This window comes from Sesamum indicum, linkage group LG12 (genome assembly GCF_026168435.1).
Source record: "Sesamum indicum cultivar Baizhima isolate 11 linkage group LG12, ASM2616843v1, whole genome shotgun sequence".
NCBI lineage: Eukaryota > Viridiplantae > Streptophyta > Magnoliopsida > Lamiales > Pedaliaceae > Sesamum > Sesamum indicum.
This window is the reverse complement of record NC_142668.1, coordinates 12,073,233-12,087,451: the sequence shown is the minus strand read 5'-3', so window position 1 is coordinate 12,087,451 and position 14,219 is coordinate 12,073,233. Positions and strand designations below refer to the sequence as shown.

The 14,219-nt window shown below is 35.0% G+C and overlaps 3 protein-coding genes across 7 annotated transcripts; 1 reads left to right on the top strand and 2 right to left on the bottom strand.

Annotated features, from left to right (window-relative positions):
- Positions 1-74: 74 nt before the first annotated feature.
- Positions 75-892, bottom strand: LOC148784858 (uncharacterized). Its single transcript, XM_088876455.1, has 2 exons — positions 769-892; positions 75-687 (listed from the first exon to the last, which is right to left on the bottom strand). Exons 1-2 carry the CDS (start codon positions 793-795, stop codon positions 166-168), a joined length of 549 nt encoding a protein of 182 aa, XP_088732581.1. The 5' UTR covers positions 796-892; the 3' UTR covers positions 75-165.
- Positions 893-965: 73 nt separating this feature from the next.
- On the bottom strand, positions 966-3,075 carry LOC105165375 (HrpN-interacting protein from malus protein). Of its 2 annotated transcripts, XM_020694175.2 has the most exons (4): positions 2,921-3,061; positions 2,203-2,300; positions 1,943-2,030; positions 966-1,273 (listed from the first exon to the last, which is right to left on the bottom strand). In XM_020694175.2, exons 3-4 carry the CDS (start codon positions 2,022-2,024, stop codon positions 1,173-1,175), a joined length of 183 nt encoding a protein of 60 aa, XP_020549834.1. In that variant the 5' UTR covers positions 2,025-2,030; positions 2,203-2,300; positions 2,921-3,061; the 3' UTR covers positions 966-1,172. The 2 variants fall into 2 exon arrangements, with proteins under 2 accessions (XP_020549834.1, XP_011082658.1); XM_011084356.3 differs by lacking the exon at positions 2,203-2,300 and having other exon boundaries at positions 2,921-3,075.
- A 1,781-nt stretch (positions 3,076-4,856) lies between these two features.
- Positions 4,857-13,608, top strand: SDE5 (silencing defective 5). Of its 4 annotated transcripts, none has more exons than XM_011084360.3 (13): positions 4,859-5,012; positions 6,413-6,460; positions 7,376-7,941; positions 8,616-8,641; positions 9,432-9,515; positions 9,805-9,878; positions 10,020-10,258; positions 11,094-11,179; positions 11,350-11,406; positions 12,327-12,394; positions 12,516-12,607; positions 12,695-12,765; positions 13,237-13,608. In XM_011084360.3, the coding sequence occupies exons 3-13, from the start codon at positions 7,377-7,379 to the stop codon at positions 13,351-13,353; spliced, it is 1,479 nt and encodes a 492-aa protein (XP_011082662.1). In that variant the 5' UTR covers positions 4,859-5,012; positions 6,413-6,460; position 7,376; the 3' UTR covers positions 13,354-13,608. The 4 variants fall into 4 exon arrangements, with proteins under 4 accessions (XP_011082661.1, XP_011082662.1, XP_011082659.1 ...); XM_011084357.3 differs by having other exon boundaries at positions 12,516-12,616; XM_011084358.3 differs by lacking the exon at positions 4,859-5,012 and adding an exon at positions 5,881-6,294 and having other exon boundaries at positions 12,516-12,616.
- The last annotated feature ends 611 nt before the right edge of the window (positions 13,609-14,219 follow it).

The following is a 14,219-nucleotide window of genomic DNA, read 5'->3' as shown; positions in this document are numbered from 1 at the left end:
AATGAGTGTAAGGTCTTATGAGAGTTTGGACATTACAGACTTTACTGTTGTCAGTGCAGTTATCTACAATAAGATTTGGACAGCCGAAATTTTTTATTTCAGGCTATGCATAACCGCATAGCTTTTATTTTGACTATAGGACATAGTTCGGCATTTCCTTTTCAATCACAGCCCTTTTCCAGAAGGGTTAACGGGCTTGGGCTCAGGATCGTGTTTCTCTGTCACACTAAGGTCGTCCTGCATGATATCACCCATAGAGGTTTGGGCTTCAGCATCATGCATGTCTACTTTGGACTGAGATGAGGACCCATGGTGAGACATATGGGCTGACTGGGACTGCACATGATCCATGTAGTCCATTGCGTGAATGGGCCAGTTGTAACCCCAGTGCACCGCTGGCTGGCAGCCAATGGGGCAAGTTACTGGCTGAGGAGGACCGCAACCGCCACCACATGGTGGAGTTCCTCCACCACCACAGTTGCCGCTGTCCCAGCCCCAGCCCCAGCCACCGCCCCCACCACCACTAGCAGCTGGCGGTGGGTACCGAGGGCCATAACCACCAGATCCGCCCATCCCGCCGCCGCCGCCGCCGCCACTACCTTTGCTCACCCCACCACCACCACCTCTGCTCATTCCTCCACCGTATCCCCATTTCGTTGCTGTCCCTTGAGAATGTGCATAGTTTGACTGCACAGCATCGGTATGGTCAATTAAGACCCTGTGGGCGCAGCAAAAAGTACTCAAACATAATAAAACCAAGAACAGCACCACTTGCACGCATTGTGGGAAAATCATTCTGGTCAGCAGTTAGAGTTCCTTGAATGATGATCTGAAAGGATTCAAAAGTTGTATTTTTATAATGAAATCTTGTTTTCAGTTAGATAGAAATGCGTCATGCCAGCAGGCTCTTGCAGAACACACTTTTAACCTTCTCCCGGATTCTACGTATTTGGGACTCATGACCCTTGCCCTGAAATTTCTTATTAACTCAATAAAGATAAATAATCAAATTCATACATATGTCATCACCCAGAAATGAAGCGCAGAGATCAAATTTGGAGTTCTAAAACTCTACATATCTTGTAACTGAAAATTAAGTGTGACAACAGGAAATGAGCAATGGAAGTATATATCATGTGCTATTCAACATTTAGGTTAGTCTCTGTTAAGATTTATTCACCATCCTGTTGACTCAATTCGGCGGCCCTCAATGATTCAGCCATCATTTTTTCTCGATTCTGCATTTGTCTTTCGACCGCTACCATATAGAGGCCTGAACAAGCAGACAACTCAAATATGTAACCCATAATACCAGAAAATTAGCGAATTAGATCTGGAAAATCTTCCACTAACCTACTAAGAGTTTAAAACACAACAAAGTTAAGTTTACCATATATTATTGTTCGATGCATGAAATTTGACGTGCAACTTTCATACACTTAATCTAATATGTTTAATGTTGAGAGAATTAAAGGTGATAGACAACTCTCAGTGTAAATATAGGATTTTCATTGTGCATAGAACAAGCCAGTTTTCTAAAGGACGATAATTATCGCAGAAAACATTCTCATAAGCATGAAAAATTCACAAGCAGCTTCCTATAACTGTTAAGACTATTAACCTTTGTGCATTCCGTCAAAAGATGATTACTTCTTGCATTTTGCATATAAGCAAAGACGACACCAGACACCTTCAACCTAGAAAAGCATCTTAATCTGAAAATTAATCCTGAATTTGGAAGTATTGCCATATCTTACACTTGAAGATAGATAAGCATGAAACAAACACAAGAAAAACTTGATAGTTGGCAGATTGAATAATCAAGAGCTAAGTATCAAAGTATGGTAAGCAGGCAAATTGAATAATCTACTTAGCATCATAGTCCATGGAACACTGACTGAGAATAATAATATCAAAATAATATACTTTGTTGGCTGCCTACCAATTGCACTTCCAATTGCACAGACCCAGAGGATTCTTGCGGACCATTTATCACCAATTACTCCTCGGTCTCCAAATCCCATATTTTTCTGTCAAAACCAAGTTATAATTAGTACGTTTAACAACATCAGGACAGCTTTCCAGAGTCAATGAGGGCTCCCAAGCATCTACAGGAGCTGACACTTTTACATTTGAGAGCAATAGAGCAAATGACCACAATGTAGCTGCATATATCATGAAGGAAACTTCACAATTAAATACCTTGCGATCCAGAACAAATCAAATCTAAGTTAGGAAACTTAGCCTCCCTTATGATTCTGTAAATTTATGGAGAAGCGAGTGTGAGATGCGCGACTGGCCTGAGAGTGACAGAGAAGATGTGTTGAACTTGAGTTTAACAGGAAGCGAGGATGAGTTTGACCTAATTTTTCCCCCTTCAGAGGATTGTGTGCTTCTCGTGTGCCAAAAATCCGTTAATTTTAATCGTTGGGTTAAATGGAAGGACCAAAAATGCCAAGACCAAAATTACAACCCCAAATTATTTTACAACCAAAATCACTTTAAGTGGAGGATCAAAACTCCAGTTGGGTTACATACAAAATCTTCTGATCAAAATATTACTTGGTAAAAGGAAGCAATAAAAACATTGACTAGGGCTCAGAACTAATTCAAATTTATTGAGTCAATTTCCGGGCCACCACTAATATTCAATTCCAACGCCCCAATCCAGTCGATCCAAACGATTAATCAAAATGTGTAACTAAACAAATACAATTTTCATCGAAAAACTTATAGATGTTGCACTGTCTAAACATTGATTATAAATCACTACTCTATCGCAGCAGTGCAGGATTTTCCACCAAAACAATTCCTCAAGTAAGAATAACGCCACTCGAAATCAACAACTGGTTATAGCTTTTCGATTTATCGGCTTGATTTAGCTTAAAAGTCTGCGACAAACAATACTCAATTCTCTTACCAGTTATGGAGTACGGTGAAGGTGAAGTATACGATGAGCTTGAAGACGTCGCAGGCAACGCAGGAATAATTCCTGAGAAGGGTTTTAGGCGAACAGGCGGTGCAGTGTTGAACTAAAGTCGCTTGTCTAGTTTATACAATTTTGTTGGTGGTGCGCTTTTCTTCTCTCACATTATTTCAAGGGTAAATCACAACGATTTTTTTTTTAAATTTTGACATAATTACAAATGTCTTGTAAAATTATAATTTTTTAATTAAAGAATAAATATTTATAATTATGCCAAATTTTAAGGGAGACTGTAGTAATTTACTCTTATTTCAAACTCTGGGTGGCTGTAGAGGTAAATTCAATCTTATTTTATAGGGGCAAAGTCTTGTTTCACTGTAAAAATATATTTATTATATTTTTTAATAATTAGTAGTTTTAATAGTACTTACATATTTTCAGTAAAATTAACATTATTGATTGGCATGATATCTCTTAATAATTTAACAATTATTAAAGTATATGAGTTTTTTCAATTTCCTTCGAGATATTTCATCCACTTTAATTAAATTTTATTGTAATTTAAGGGTTAGACTTACGAACCATAGTGAATTTATTTAATATAAGGAATTATTACCATGTCTTTAAGATAAAATGTACTAAAATAAAACGAAATGTAAACATGAGATACTAACGAAGAGATTTAATTGTTGATGAAGTCTATTACAATTAACGAAGTTGAATCCCATATTATAAAGTCATATATATAAATCCCACCAATCTGTAAAATGCTATTATACTTTAATAATAATTATCATTCTATTTTATTAATAAATACTAATTAAATATAATTATCTGATATCGATATTATGAAACAATTACCGAAAGTCTTTTGCAATTATTATCCATCTGCTTATTTGATAATCTATTGCACTAAAGACACCGAAATGGGCAAGCCTTTGTTAATAAACGACCCAATTATTTGGTACTTGGAAATTAAATTTTATGTGATTTCTATAAAATGCGGATATTTATTTTATTTTATATAAATATCATAGTATCTGGTTTAATAATTACTAAAAACTTATTAAATTATAAAACAATAGATTTGATTTTGGTAACAAGCTTAATTGAAATTTAAAATTTTCGATTCTCAGTAAATACGTTAAACCGATTAATAAATCCAAACAATTATTACAAAAGATTAAGGAAATTACTTAATTATATATATATATATATATTAATTCAACACGTGCTTGATCATCTGTCAATAATATACGATAATAATTACTGATTTAATTCATCAAGTACAAATTCATTTAAAATTACACCTAATCAAATATAAATATTGATAGAAAGAATGAAATACAGACAATAATATACACATTTAATCTAATTTTAGAGTACATACCGTAAATCTAATATTACACTTTTTTATTACAAATTAATAGAATCAAAATTGGAATAATAACTTTGACCAAACATGAAATAATTGAATTATTTTTTAGAATTACTAATTTTATTTTTAAATTATAGCCAAAATATTGTTAAATAAAGTAATTTTAGCAATGCCAAATTAGGAAATAGTGCCTCAAAAAATAAGAATTAATCATCGGTGAATAACAATTTATTCCTTGTGATATTGAAAATGAGCATATTATTCCCTTATGAAAAAAATATAGCAATTTATTCTCCCTTACTTTTTAAAATGAAATAATTTACCTCTTTATACATGGAGGTAAATTGTTATATTTTAAAAAATATAAAAATATAAATTGCTATTTATTTTTTTATAAGAAGTAATTTGCTGGTGTGGAATATTACAAATGAATTGTTTGCATTTTTTCCATTAATTATTATATTATTGAGTGAAAATTCTAATAAAAGATAAATTGATTCGATGCGTGACATGGGCCCACCCAACATTCCGTATAAAAGGGACACTTCGTTCGCTTTTCTCTCTCTTCACTCGGTTTCACTCTTCTCACTCCTTGTCTTCCCTTGGATGGAAGCAGAATAAACCATACAGGACACACGGTTGTAATACCGACAGATTTGTTAAGAGTCTCGGTAGAGAAGGAATCGAATTTTTTCTTCGCCGATTGAAGTAAGAACTAATTTCTGTTATTCGTTTCCTTCTATTTCTTTGCTAATTTTCAATATTGTGCAATGTCCTTTATTTGCTGTAATATATGGAAAAGAATGTATCTGTTATCAGTCTAATGTATTTTTAATCTGTTTTTGATGACTAAGTTTTGTGCTGAATGCAGTGGCTGAGTTGCATTGTGTTTAAATAAAAGAAGTTTTTTTTTCTGTCGAGAATTGATTAAAGATGATTAAGTTCTAGTGAGAAACTCTTGACGGTGGAGATGAAAGGGAAAATGTTTATTGATTCCAATGTGGGTTCATATGGAAACTATGACAGGTTAATTTTTGAAAGTTGTTAAAGAAAGTTATGGATTGTATTCACGTCTCTCCCCCACTGTTGCCCATCACAACACCGGTGGATACTAGCATATGGACATTTCTTAGTTCTTATGCCCTGCTTCTGTGGCTCTCCGTGTTTGTTCACATAATTGCTCCTAAAAGTAGTGATTACAAGTTAGTGGCGTTACAAGTGTAGATATTCTTGAAAAAAAAAAATAAATCCTTTTTGTGAATTCCGAAAAGGATATTGAGCAATTAATTTGTGGGACAAGGGATTATTTGAATCTTCATTTGAGGGCACGTTTAATGCCATTATATAATGTAATTCTGATGGCTTTCATGATTCAACTTTATTTGGGGTAACCTGAACGTCTCAATTATCATGTTCAGAAGGGGCATCTTCATTTGCAGCTCTATTTACCAGTGAATAGTGATAATTTATTGAAATGCTTAGGTGTATTCTACAGCTGTTTCTCCCCATGATATAATAATTTTGTCATAACATTGTTTGAATTATAAAAGTGATTTTTTTTTTTTTTTAACTTTAGTTATTAGGTTTCCATTTGTTTTACCATATATGTATGATGGTCTGGATGAACTAGCATACATTTACATAGGTTTTTAAACTTGTTTGACCAGGCCTCTCTTTATCGGCAATGACTAATTAATAGAGTTTACGATGTTATCTAGGTGGGTTGATTTTCTTTTATAAAGACGACAAAAGTTTTGGTGTGTTCAGAAATTGGTTACCAGCTTTTGTCTTACTCGCACACGTTTTATGTATAATGTTTAACCCACAACACATGGTCCTTGGTCATGATAGGGCCTAGAATCATGCACTGGAATGCGTTACTTTTAAGCAGATGATTTCTGTGCACTACACCACATTTTTATGTGCTTAAAATTAATCACAAGACTTTAGGTTTCCTTCCTTCAATATCCTGGTTTCATCTGACGTTTAGGTAGTAAATTCAAGCATTTAGGAACTTCTGAGTATGTTTTTCTTTTTGTTTATATACTGAATCAAGTGCATATAATTTTCTCTTTTTCGCTTCTTGTGTTCTCTGTCTCTTTCTACAGAGTGCAAGGCATAGAGAAAATAACCCATTCTCTTCTCTAACTCTTGAGGTAGGGATTCTTTTGGCTATTGGCTCGCTCGTTAATGCGTTGTTTGCTGGATCTTTGCTATTTCTGAGAATAAAGATTATTGTCTTTTTTATTTTATCTTATTTTATATTCAGGGTGACAGAAAGCATGTTTCTGTCATCTATATCGCAAATCAGTGATTTGTACATTTTCAAAAGCAACATAGAGTGTAATTAAACAGTATAATATTGACGGCCTTGATGCATTAATTTTTTGTTTAATTTGAATTAGTCTAGATTATCATGTTTTGATGCAGTTTTTCTAATTTGTGTGCCACGGTTTATCTACAATATCAACTTTCAATTTACTAAAGAGAGCAATTGGAAATAAATTGTGATGTTATCTGGGAATATTTTTCACTCATCAGAGAAGAATTTTTCTCTATTTTCTTCTGTTCATCTTGTCTTCAAAGTCAACATATCTGCTTTACTTGGTAAGATTAGAATAGAACAAATTTAAAAGCTTTTTGCAGACTCTCTACAAGGCCTTACTCACCTTTCTCTAATTACCGGAGTTTGCAATGTTGTCTTGTTGATTATATTAGTGTGATATGATAGTACTTCTATCAAGAAGAAAAGTTCTAGTTTCTTGGGACACCCGCTTTCGTTCATGTTTGCACATAAGACATGACTCCTGTTTCTAATAGGCAAGAATCATGCGGGCTAGGTTGCCCTTTTTTTTTTTTCCCTGTTCTTTTGTGTCCTTTTACCTAATAATTCCTATGTGCTACAATTTAAGCTTAAATCCTGCAGTGTTCCTTCCTTTTTGGAATTGCGGAGATACGTAGATCATAAATTAGGAATGTATCTCTCCTCTCCATTGAATTTGTCATTATGTGTTTCATTTTTTCAATTAAATCTTCATTCGGGTGCTTTCCTTCTCTCTTTTTATGTGAAGGATGAAAGTTGTACCTCCTTCGAGCTTTTCATATACTGATGAAGACCAGAAGAATTTGAAGGAATTGCTTGAAGCCTTTGGTTCCATTGTTTCCCTCGATGACATAGCTTCTGCCTACTGTGAAGCTGGTCGAAACTTATGTTATGCTGCTGAAATATTGTGTAACAAGCGGGGCAGCATCTTTGCGACGTCTTCATCAAAATCACAGGACATCGTAGAAAACAGAACTAGTGCATCTTCTGAAGGACCATCCGATTACATCTTGGAAAATGCACATATTACTAAATCAAAGTCAAGGAAGTGTTCAGCGTCAATGGGAACTGTGTCTAATGTCATTGGAAAGGATTACATAACACCTAGACCTCAATCAAATGGATTGAATGAGAAGTTAAAACCAGTGAAAATACACTCAGATGACTTTCCAGTCTCAGAGATCTGGGATGAGAAAAAGGAATCAGCATCTACCTCTCGAAGTGAATCCATGAACACTGATATTGAAGAGTTCCTTTATAAAATGCTTGGAAATGGATTTCAGCTGGAAAAGAGTGTAATCCAGGATGTTGTTGGTAAGCACTCTTCTTGAATATTCTGACTAGCTTGTGATGTTGTATGGACCTTTTTCCATCATGTTACTGAGCTGGAGAAATCTAGAATTGATATTTTTCTATGTCTTGAACTTCCGTACTGTTTGATTTTAATGTCTAAAGGTTGTGAGAGAATAAATGTGGTAAATTCTTTTAAGTTACAGTTTGCTACTTTTCATGACTCGTTTGCTTTATCTTTGCCACCAGAGAACCATGCATTTACAAAAATTACTTTTCCAGCAAAAGTTCAGGTTGAAATTTTCTCATTGTTGGTGTTTCAGCTGATCCTTTTAGGTGTTGATTAGTCCAATCTTTCTTTTGAGACGGTGGTAATGATTTACTACACCTTGAGAAATATCAACGAAGATATGGATGCTAAACCATTGCTGAGGCCTTTCCTTATGATAGGACCATCTTAAGTAAACCGTCTAGGTGGTCCATTGTATTTAGTTGCTTCTGGAGTTCTTTTCACTATTCTGTTGCCCAAACTTTTTGCTCTTTATAAATGTTGGTAAAATTTTGACCCCTTGCAGTGAGACTAAATGTACATGGAAATTCCTTTGGATAAATTGTCAGCAGTCTATATTTTGGTCATATTTGAATATCTTATATCTTGCAACACTTGCATCTCATTCTGGCTTGTTTATAATTTGCAGGTCAATGTGGGTATAATATGGACATGGTAAGTGTATTTTGGTTTAAAATTGTTATTAATATGGAAATGCCAGTTCTTTTTATCTCTAAAATTTGGAAATATGATGCCCTCAGAAAGAATGTAAACTGAAAATGTTTTTGGATAAGGATGTGTAAAATGAACTGTGATTTCATTTATTTATACAGAGGGTTGATGAGATAATTTATATACAGAAACATGTTTTATTTTTACATTTTAAAAACCTTTGAGCGAAATCTTCTCTAGAAGCGACTTGTTTTGTTGGACAATGGGGGCATAGGTTTGAAAATAGGGTGAAAATGGTGGTTTGCACTTGTGGAATATTATTAAGACAAGCCATTTGTCAGTAATGTGAGAATAAAACAAACACAAGTCACCTTGGTTTCTAAGAATATAAAAATGTTTCTATAAAACAAAACCAAACATAGCTCACTGATCTAACAGTTATTAAGTTATGAAGGGCATTCTCATACATTCCTCGAGGTTAAGGCGCCTTTTCAGTTTCCTATTTACATATGACATTTTCTGTATTCTTGTGATTAAATCTATCTCCATGTGTTCTTACTGTCACATACTAGTGCTCGGACGTCCATTTTAATTTGGATTGAATATTCTGCAAAATGGGAACAGTCCAGTGGCAGCACCTTATGCATATAATATTCTCATAAACTAGTGCTTAGAATCCAATTAATGGAAGACTGCCGGTTGCTAGTTTAACCACATTACAGAACTGTAAATTAACTTTTCTATGTGATACAGTGACTGCTGCTTATTCACTTCTCTTCCTAAAAATATGCAGAGCATTGATAAACTTCTTGATCTGTCAGCAGCAACCCTAGAGAAGAGTGATGATGTTATTGGCATAGCTGCTGGAAATGTGAAGGTTGCTTCTCGGTACACTTACGTCATAAAAATATATCTGTCAAATTTTGCATCAACAACGCTTCTGAATCAGATAGGATTTGTTCAATAGATAATGCTTTTTAGTCTTAAACCTTTATTGTATACTGAATTGTTTTCCACTGATTCTATTCGAGGCCAAGAATTCTCCTTATAGATTGTCTTAATTTAGAATGATATGAATGGTTCACTAGTAGAACAAGTTACACTCTGCAATTGCCATCCTACTGATTGTATCTGAAATGTTTTCGTTGTTTATATATATATAACAGACAAAGAAGGGTAGCCTTCAGCTGGGGTCCATGTCTGCTAGAACAGAGTCGCCAGTTACTGATTTTTCTGGAAGGTATGGCGTCTTTGATTTGGAGTATATATTGGTGCAAGTGATATGTGAGATGTTTCTTTCCTCTCAAATGTCATCAATCCTAGATGATGTTAATTCCCTACAGAAGGTTGTGAATCATACTTATACATTAACACTCTTCAGATCGAAATCTGGTGCGAGCAGTGGAGAACCTCGGACTGAGATGAAAAAGAAAGACATCTCTAGAGAAGTTCTAGAGGCGTTATTTAGTGTGCCTAACGTATTTGAGGAAAAACAGGAATGCAGCAATCCAATTAAACCATGTCGGCGATTACCTTATGGTCAGGTCGTCTCCAAACCACCAAAAGACAAATTCATAGAAGACTTTACTTTTATTACAAGACAACCAGTTAATGCTAGAAGTAAGTGCTTCACATTGGCCATTGTTCATGTCTCCTTCCTTGGTTTTCTCATTAAGTTACTAATTATTTAGTATTTGCTCATTTTACCATGTGAAAGCTGCAGATTTGCTCATGACTTCAGCAATGATTAGTTGCTCTTATGATGTCTTTACATCTATCAGAGTACAAGAGAAATTATTTTGGCTTTCTTAGTTTATACTATAAGCGCTTGTGCAAGCTTGAAATAATAGATGTCTTTGACATTTATTTCCATCTCTATGTTGCTTTGTATAAGTATATGGTATACTCTTACAACTTTTGTTCCATTGAAGATTATTGACACCTCCTTTGCTATTCAAGAGATTTATCTATTTGCCATATCCCATCTACTGTTGCTCTTGTTTGTTTCTAGAGTTAACTTCATAGATCATACTGCTGATTGTTTGTCATTCAGTATTTCAAGACAAAGATGTCAATGACACTACATGCCTGACAAAAAACATTTTTTTCTATTTTAAATTTCTGTCCTGTTTTGTCGGTAGGCTGAGAAGTGCTGAGGCTTTATACTCTCTTTAATCTTATTTATCTCCCCTACTGGATTCTTACACACTTTACAGACGAAGAACTTTAATATGTCAATACTGCCAGCTTATTCAGTAACTGTTTTTACTAGCGATCAACAACCACATCTTAGTCCTGATGCTGCTGCCATTATCAATATATTTCTTGCACATGTGCCAGTTGTCCCTTTCAAATGAGTATTCTGTGATTGTGATTTTCCTAAATGCTTACTAAGTGCCTTAGTCTTGCATCCTTGAATTGATGTTTTATTGTGCATACAATTGTTGGTTATTAGCTGATGAAGCAAATCAGATTAGCTATGAGGACTTGCGCAAAGCTGTGATGGAGTATTGGATGACAATGAAAGAATACTATAAAGCTGTAAGTTCTTCTACTATGGCCCACCTTTGCTACTCATGCTTTCCATGAAACTTATCTAGAGAAGTAGGTAGCATGTCTTTATACTTGTTATGCCATATCTTAGGTTTTGAGAATGTTTATAGGTATAGGCTCCCATTGTTCGTTTAATAAATATTTGTAATTTTTAACAGGCTGTGGATGCATTTTCTCAAAAGGATTATGAGAATGCACAAGTATTTCTGGATGAGGTATGCTGTAGATACCTCTTGAATCCTCCACTAACACTTGAATCTGGTGTAAATGTGATATAATTTTTTTCTTATGGCTATTGTAACCTGTCGTGTACATTCTTACTGAAGTTCGTAGTCATATTTACCAGCTTGTACTTGTCAAGGTCTTCTTTTTCTTCTGTTTGATTCTCTGCCATGATTTTACTTCTTTAGATTCTGGACAGTCAGCTACCGACTAGTTAGTTAAGTGCTCGAAACAGTGGCCCCTCTTAAAATTTAACTTTTTTATATACGCTTGTCAAAGCATTTTGTAGTAATTGATCCTTGTAATGCATGCACAGCAGCAGACATCTTGTAGTCTTGAATCTTTTTCAACATACACCCTTTTCATAATGAGACATATGCAGTTGCACGCATAAAGACAGAGTAATCTGCCGTATATAGATGCAAGGTATTGGTGGCAATCTCCTATTAGGTTGAATGAACTTGTTTGAAAAGAAGATTCAGACTGTATAAGTCTTTTTCATTCATATTCTCATGCAGATGGTTGCATTGGCAACTGTATAATATTGTTTTAGCTCTCTGTTTCTCATCCTCAAGTAGAGGTGTTCTGTTATAAGTTTTAACTAGGTTTTGGGCCTTATAATTTCCACATTAGTTTCCATTGATGTACTTGTGCCACTTCTGAAGGGAAGAATTAGTGATTTAAGGTTTTACTTTTGGTCTGGGTGTCTATCAATTAAATGCTAATAGAGGTGGAGAATGATTAAAAAGTTTCTGAATATCACATCTTTTCTGTAGCATATTCCAAAATTTGAGCCTCACTTGCGTGGATTTTCAGACTTTTTCAAATGCCATTTATTATATTTAAGTATATTTCTTCCCCTGCTTTATTCTAATAGCAATTATTCATTTTATCCACATGGAGCGGGTTCTAGGGTAGCTTTTATATGAGGAAGGCCCGAGAAGCAGATGAAAAATCTGCTCAAAAGCTTATTGAGGACAGGTTAGAGTAAAGAGTTATACTTTTGCTTCTTTATGTTCCTTTACATTCCTTTGCTGCATATTTTAATTCTTTGACCAGTTGCATGTGAAATGACCTAAAGAGCTCCCATTTTTCGCTGCAGCGAGGAGGAGGAAGAATTTTCTCTAAACATGCATTATCTTGAGCCAAAGGATGCTCTGCACCATATGAAACTTCATTTGACCTCTCTTTCCGGTTTGCCATGTTGGTTATCATTTCTATACCTTTTTTAACTATGGCTTTAGTTAATGACAGGACTCTGATTACTTTTTTCTTCATCAGCTTTCTGCTACCTGAAGTTTGTCGTTGGGACCGATGATGGAGACAAGAAAGATGTCCGGCGGAAGCGTCTGGTACGAGTATTCTGAATATTGGTTGATAACTATATAGTATTTGATTATTTTGTAAATATTTCTTATACTATTTGAATTGTTTTCCCTTCGAACCATGAGATGATATATTCTCTGGTTAGACATAATGATACCTGTTCAAGTTCTTATAAAATACCAAAAAATTGGGTTGTTGTATATGTTAGGCTACAGCTGCATACGACTAGATCCATAACTTTGATGACAGGGTGGTCATTTTTCTGAACTTGCTCTCTCCACTGAAAGCTGACTGCTTAAAACAGCAAAATCTAGCAGTAAAATTATGCTTGAAAATTACTGCTCCATCATTAAATGCTTAAGATTCTCTGTTAGGACTAGAAAAAACTGTAACATATGGGATTGTTTATCAGAATCATTCTTCATCCTGTGGAAATACATGTGCTTCTCGCAATATACCGTATAGCATAATCAAGTATCCTGATATTTCTGCTGCAGATTACCAAGCTTCTCGAAAAAGAGGGGATTCCATGGACTGAAGAAGGAAATGGATGGACAATTTCAATCCGAGTGGACGAGATTGATCCGAAGAAGCTGAGTTTCGCAAACAAATGAATGATCACACCTATCTTTTGATTGATATATTATCTTTGAGTTTTGGAACTCACATTCAGGACATCCATTTCTGTTGATTTCTGCACTAGTTTTAACCCCCGAGAGGACCCTCAGGACCTCCAATTTTCATTTTTACCTGTCAGTGAACTACATGCAAGAAGAAACAACGTTGCTTGATTTGACAGTATTTATTCTTTTTGTTGTTGCATGATTGTTACTGTGCAAAATTTTACTGAAGCGATATGGTTCACCACAGATATTGTTTGTTCCTGGTGTTAACTCCTAGACTTACATTATTTCAGCTAAAACTGATCAACAAAATGCATGCAGTAGAATCAAGAACTGCAGATTGTTGCTCGTTGACTTGTGTGAAGTGTTAGCTAGTTCTGCCTATATTCTGTTTTGCGGGTGGATAAACAACATTTTTTCGGGTATAAATATTGTAGGGAAACAGTGGAGACTGGGGAGCACTAAATCTTACAGGATTTGGACTTTGTTTGGAAAAGATAACAAGAAACATCCTAACGCAATTTTCCTTGATGATTTCAGTTAGATTAGAATGTCGTGCTTTCTATATGAGATTGCTTTATCTTTGCCTGCATGAAATACATTTGATTTTACTCCATAGACGACTTTGGGCTTTGTATGGCAAGCGTAAAGAATGAATTATTCATTGTGTCAGTCTTTGCATCTCCTTTTAGTAGTCGAGAGTCTCAACCAGCACCAGAGGAGCACATTGAGCGGTCCCTTGGTGTTCGTCTGAGTCTTGCCAGAATGAGAGGATGATGGTGTCAATAGACATCTCCACGACTCCAATGAGTAGAGTAGCACCAATGTGGCTGTGTAGTGATAACCTTATTAGTCGA

Bases quoted from the DNA above. Each gene is read 5' to 3' on its own strand.
- LOC148784858 (XM_088876455.1), bottom strand. From the start codon at position 795: ATGATTTTCCCACAATGCGTGCAAGTG. The intron at 688-768 runs GTGCTGTTCTTG...GATGCTGTGCAG, and splicing joins TCCCACAATGCGTGCAAGTG to TCAAACTATGCACATTCTCA.
- LOC105165375 (XM_011084356.3), bottom strand. From the start codon at position 2,024: ATGGGATTTGGAGACCGAGGAGTAATTGGTGATAAATGGTCCGCAAGA. The intron at 1,274-1,942 runs GTAGGCAGCCAA...CTGCTTGTTCAG, and splicing joins TGCAATTGGAAGTGCAATTG to GCCTCTATATGGTAGCGGTC.
- SDE5 (XM_011084359.3), top strand. From the start codon at position 7,377: ATGAAAGTTGTACCTCCTTCGAGCTTTTCATATACTGATGAAGACCAG. The intron at 7,942-8,615 runs GTAAGCACTCTT...TATAATTTGCAG, and splicing joins TGTAATCCAGGATGTTGTTG to GTCAATGTGGGTATAATATG. The intron at 9,879-10,019 runs GTATGGCGTCTT...AACACTCTTCAG, and splicing joins GTTACTGATTTTTCTGGAAG to ATCGAAATCTGGTGCGAGCA.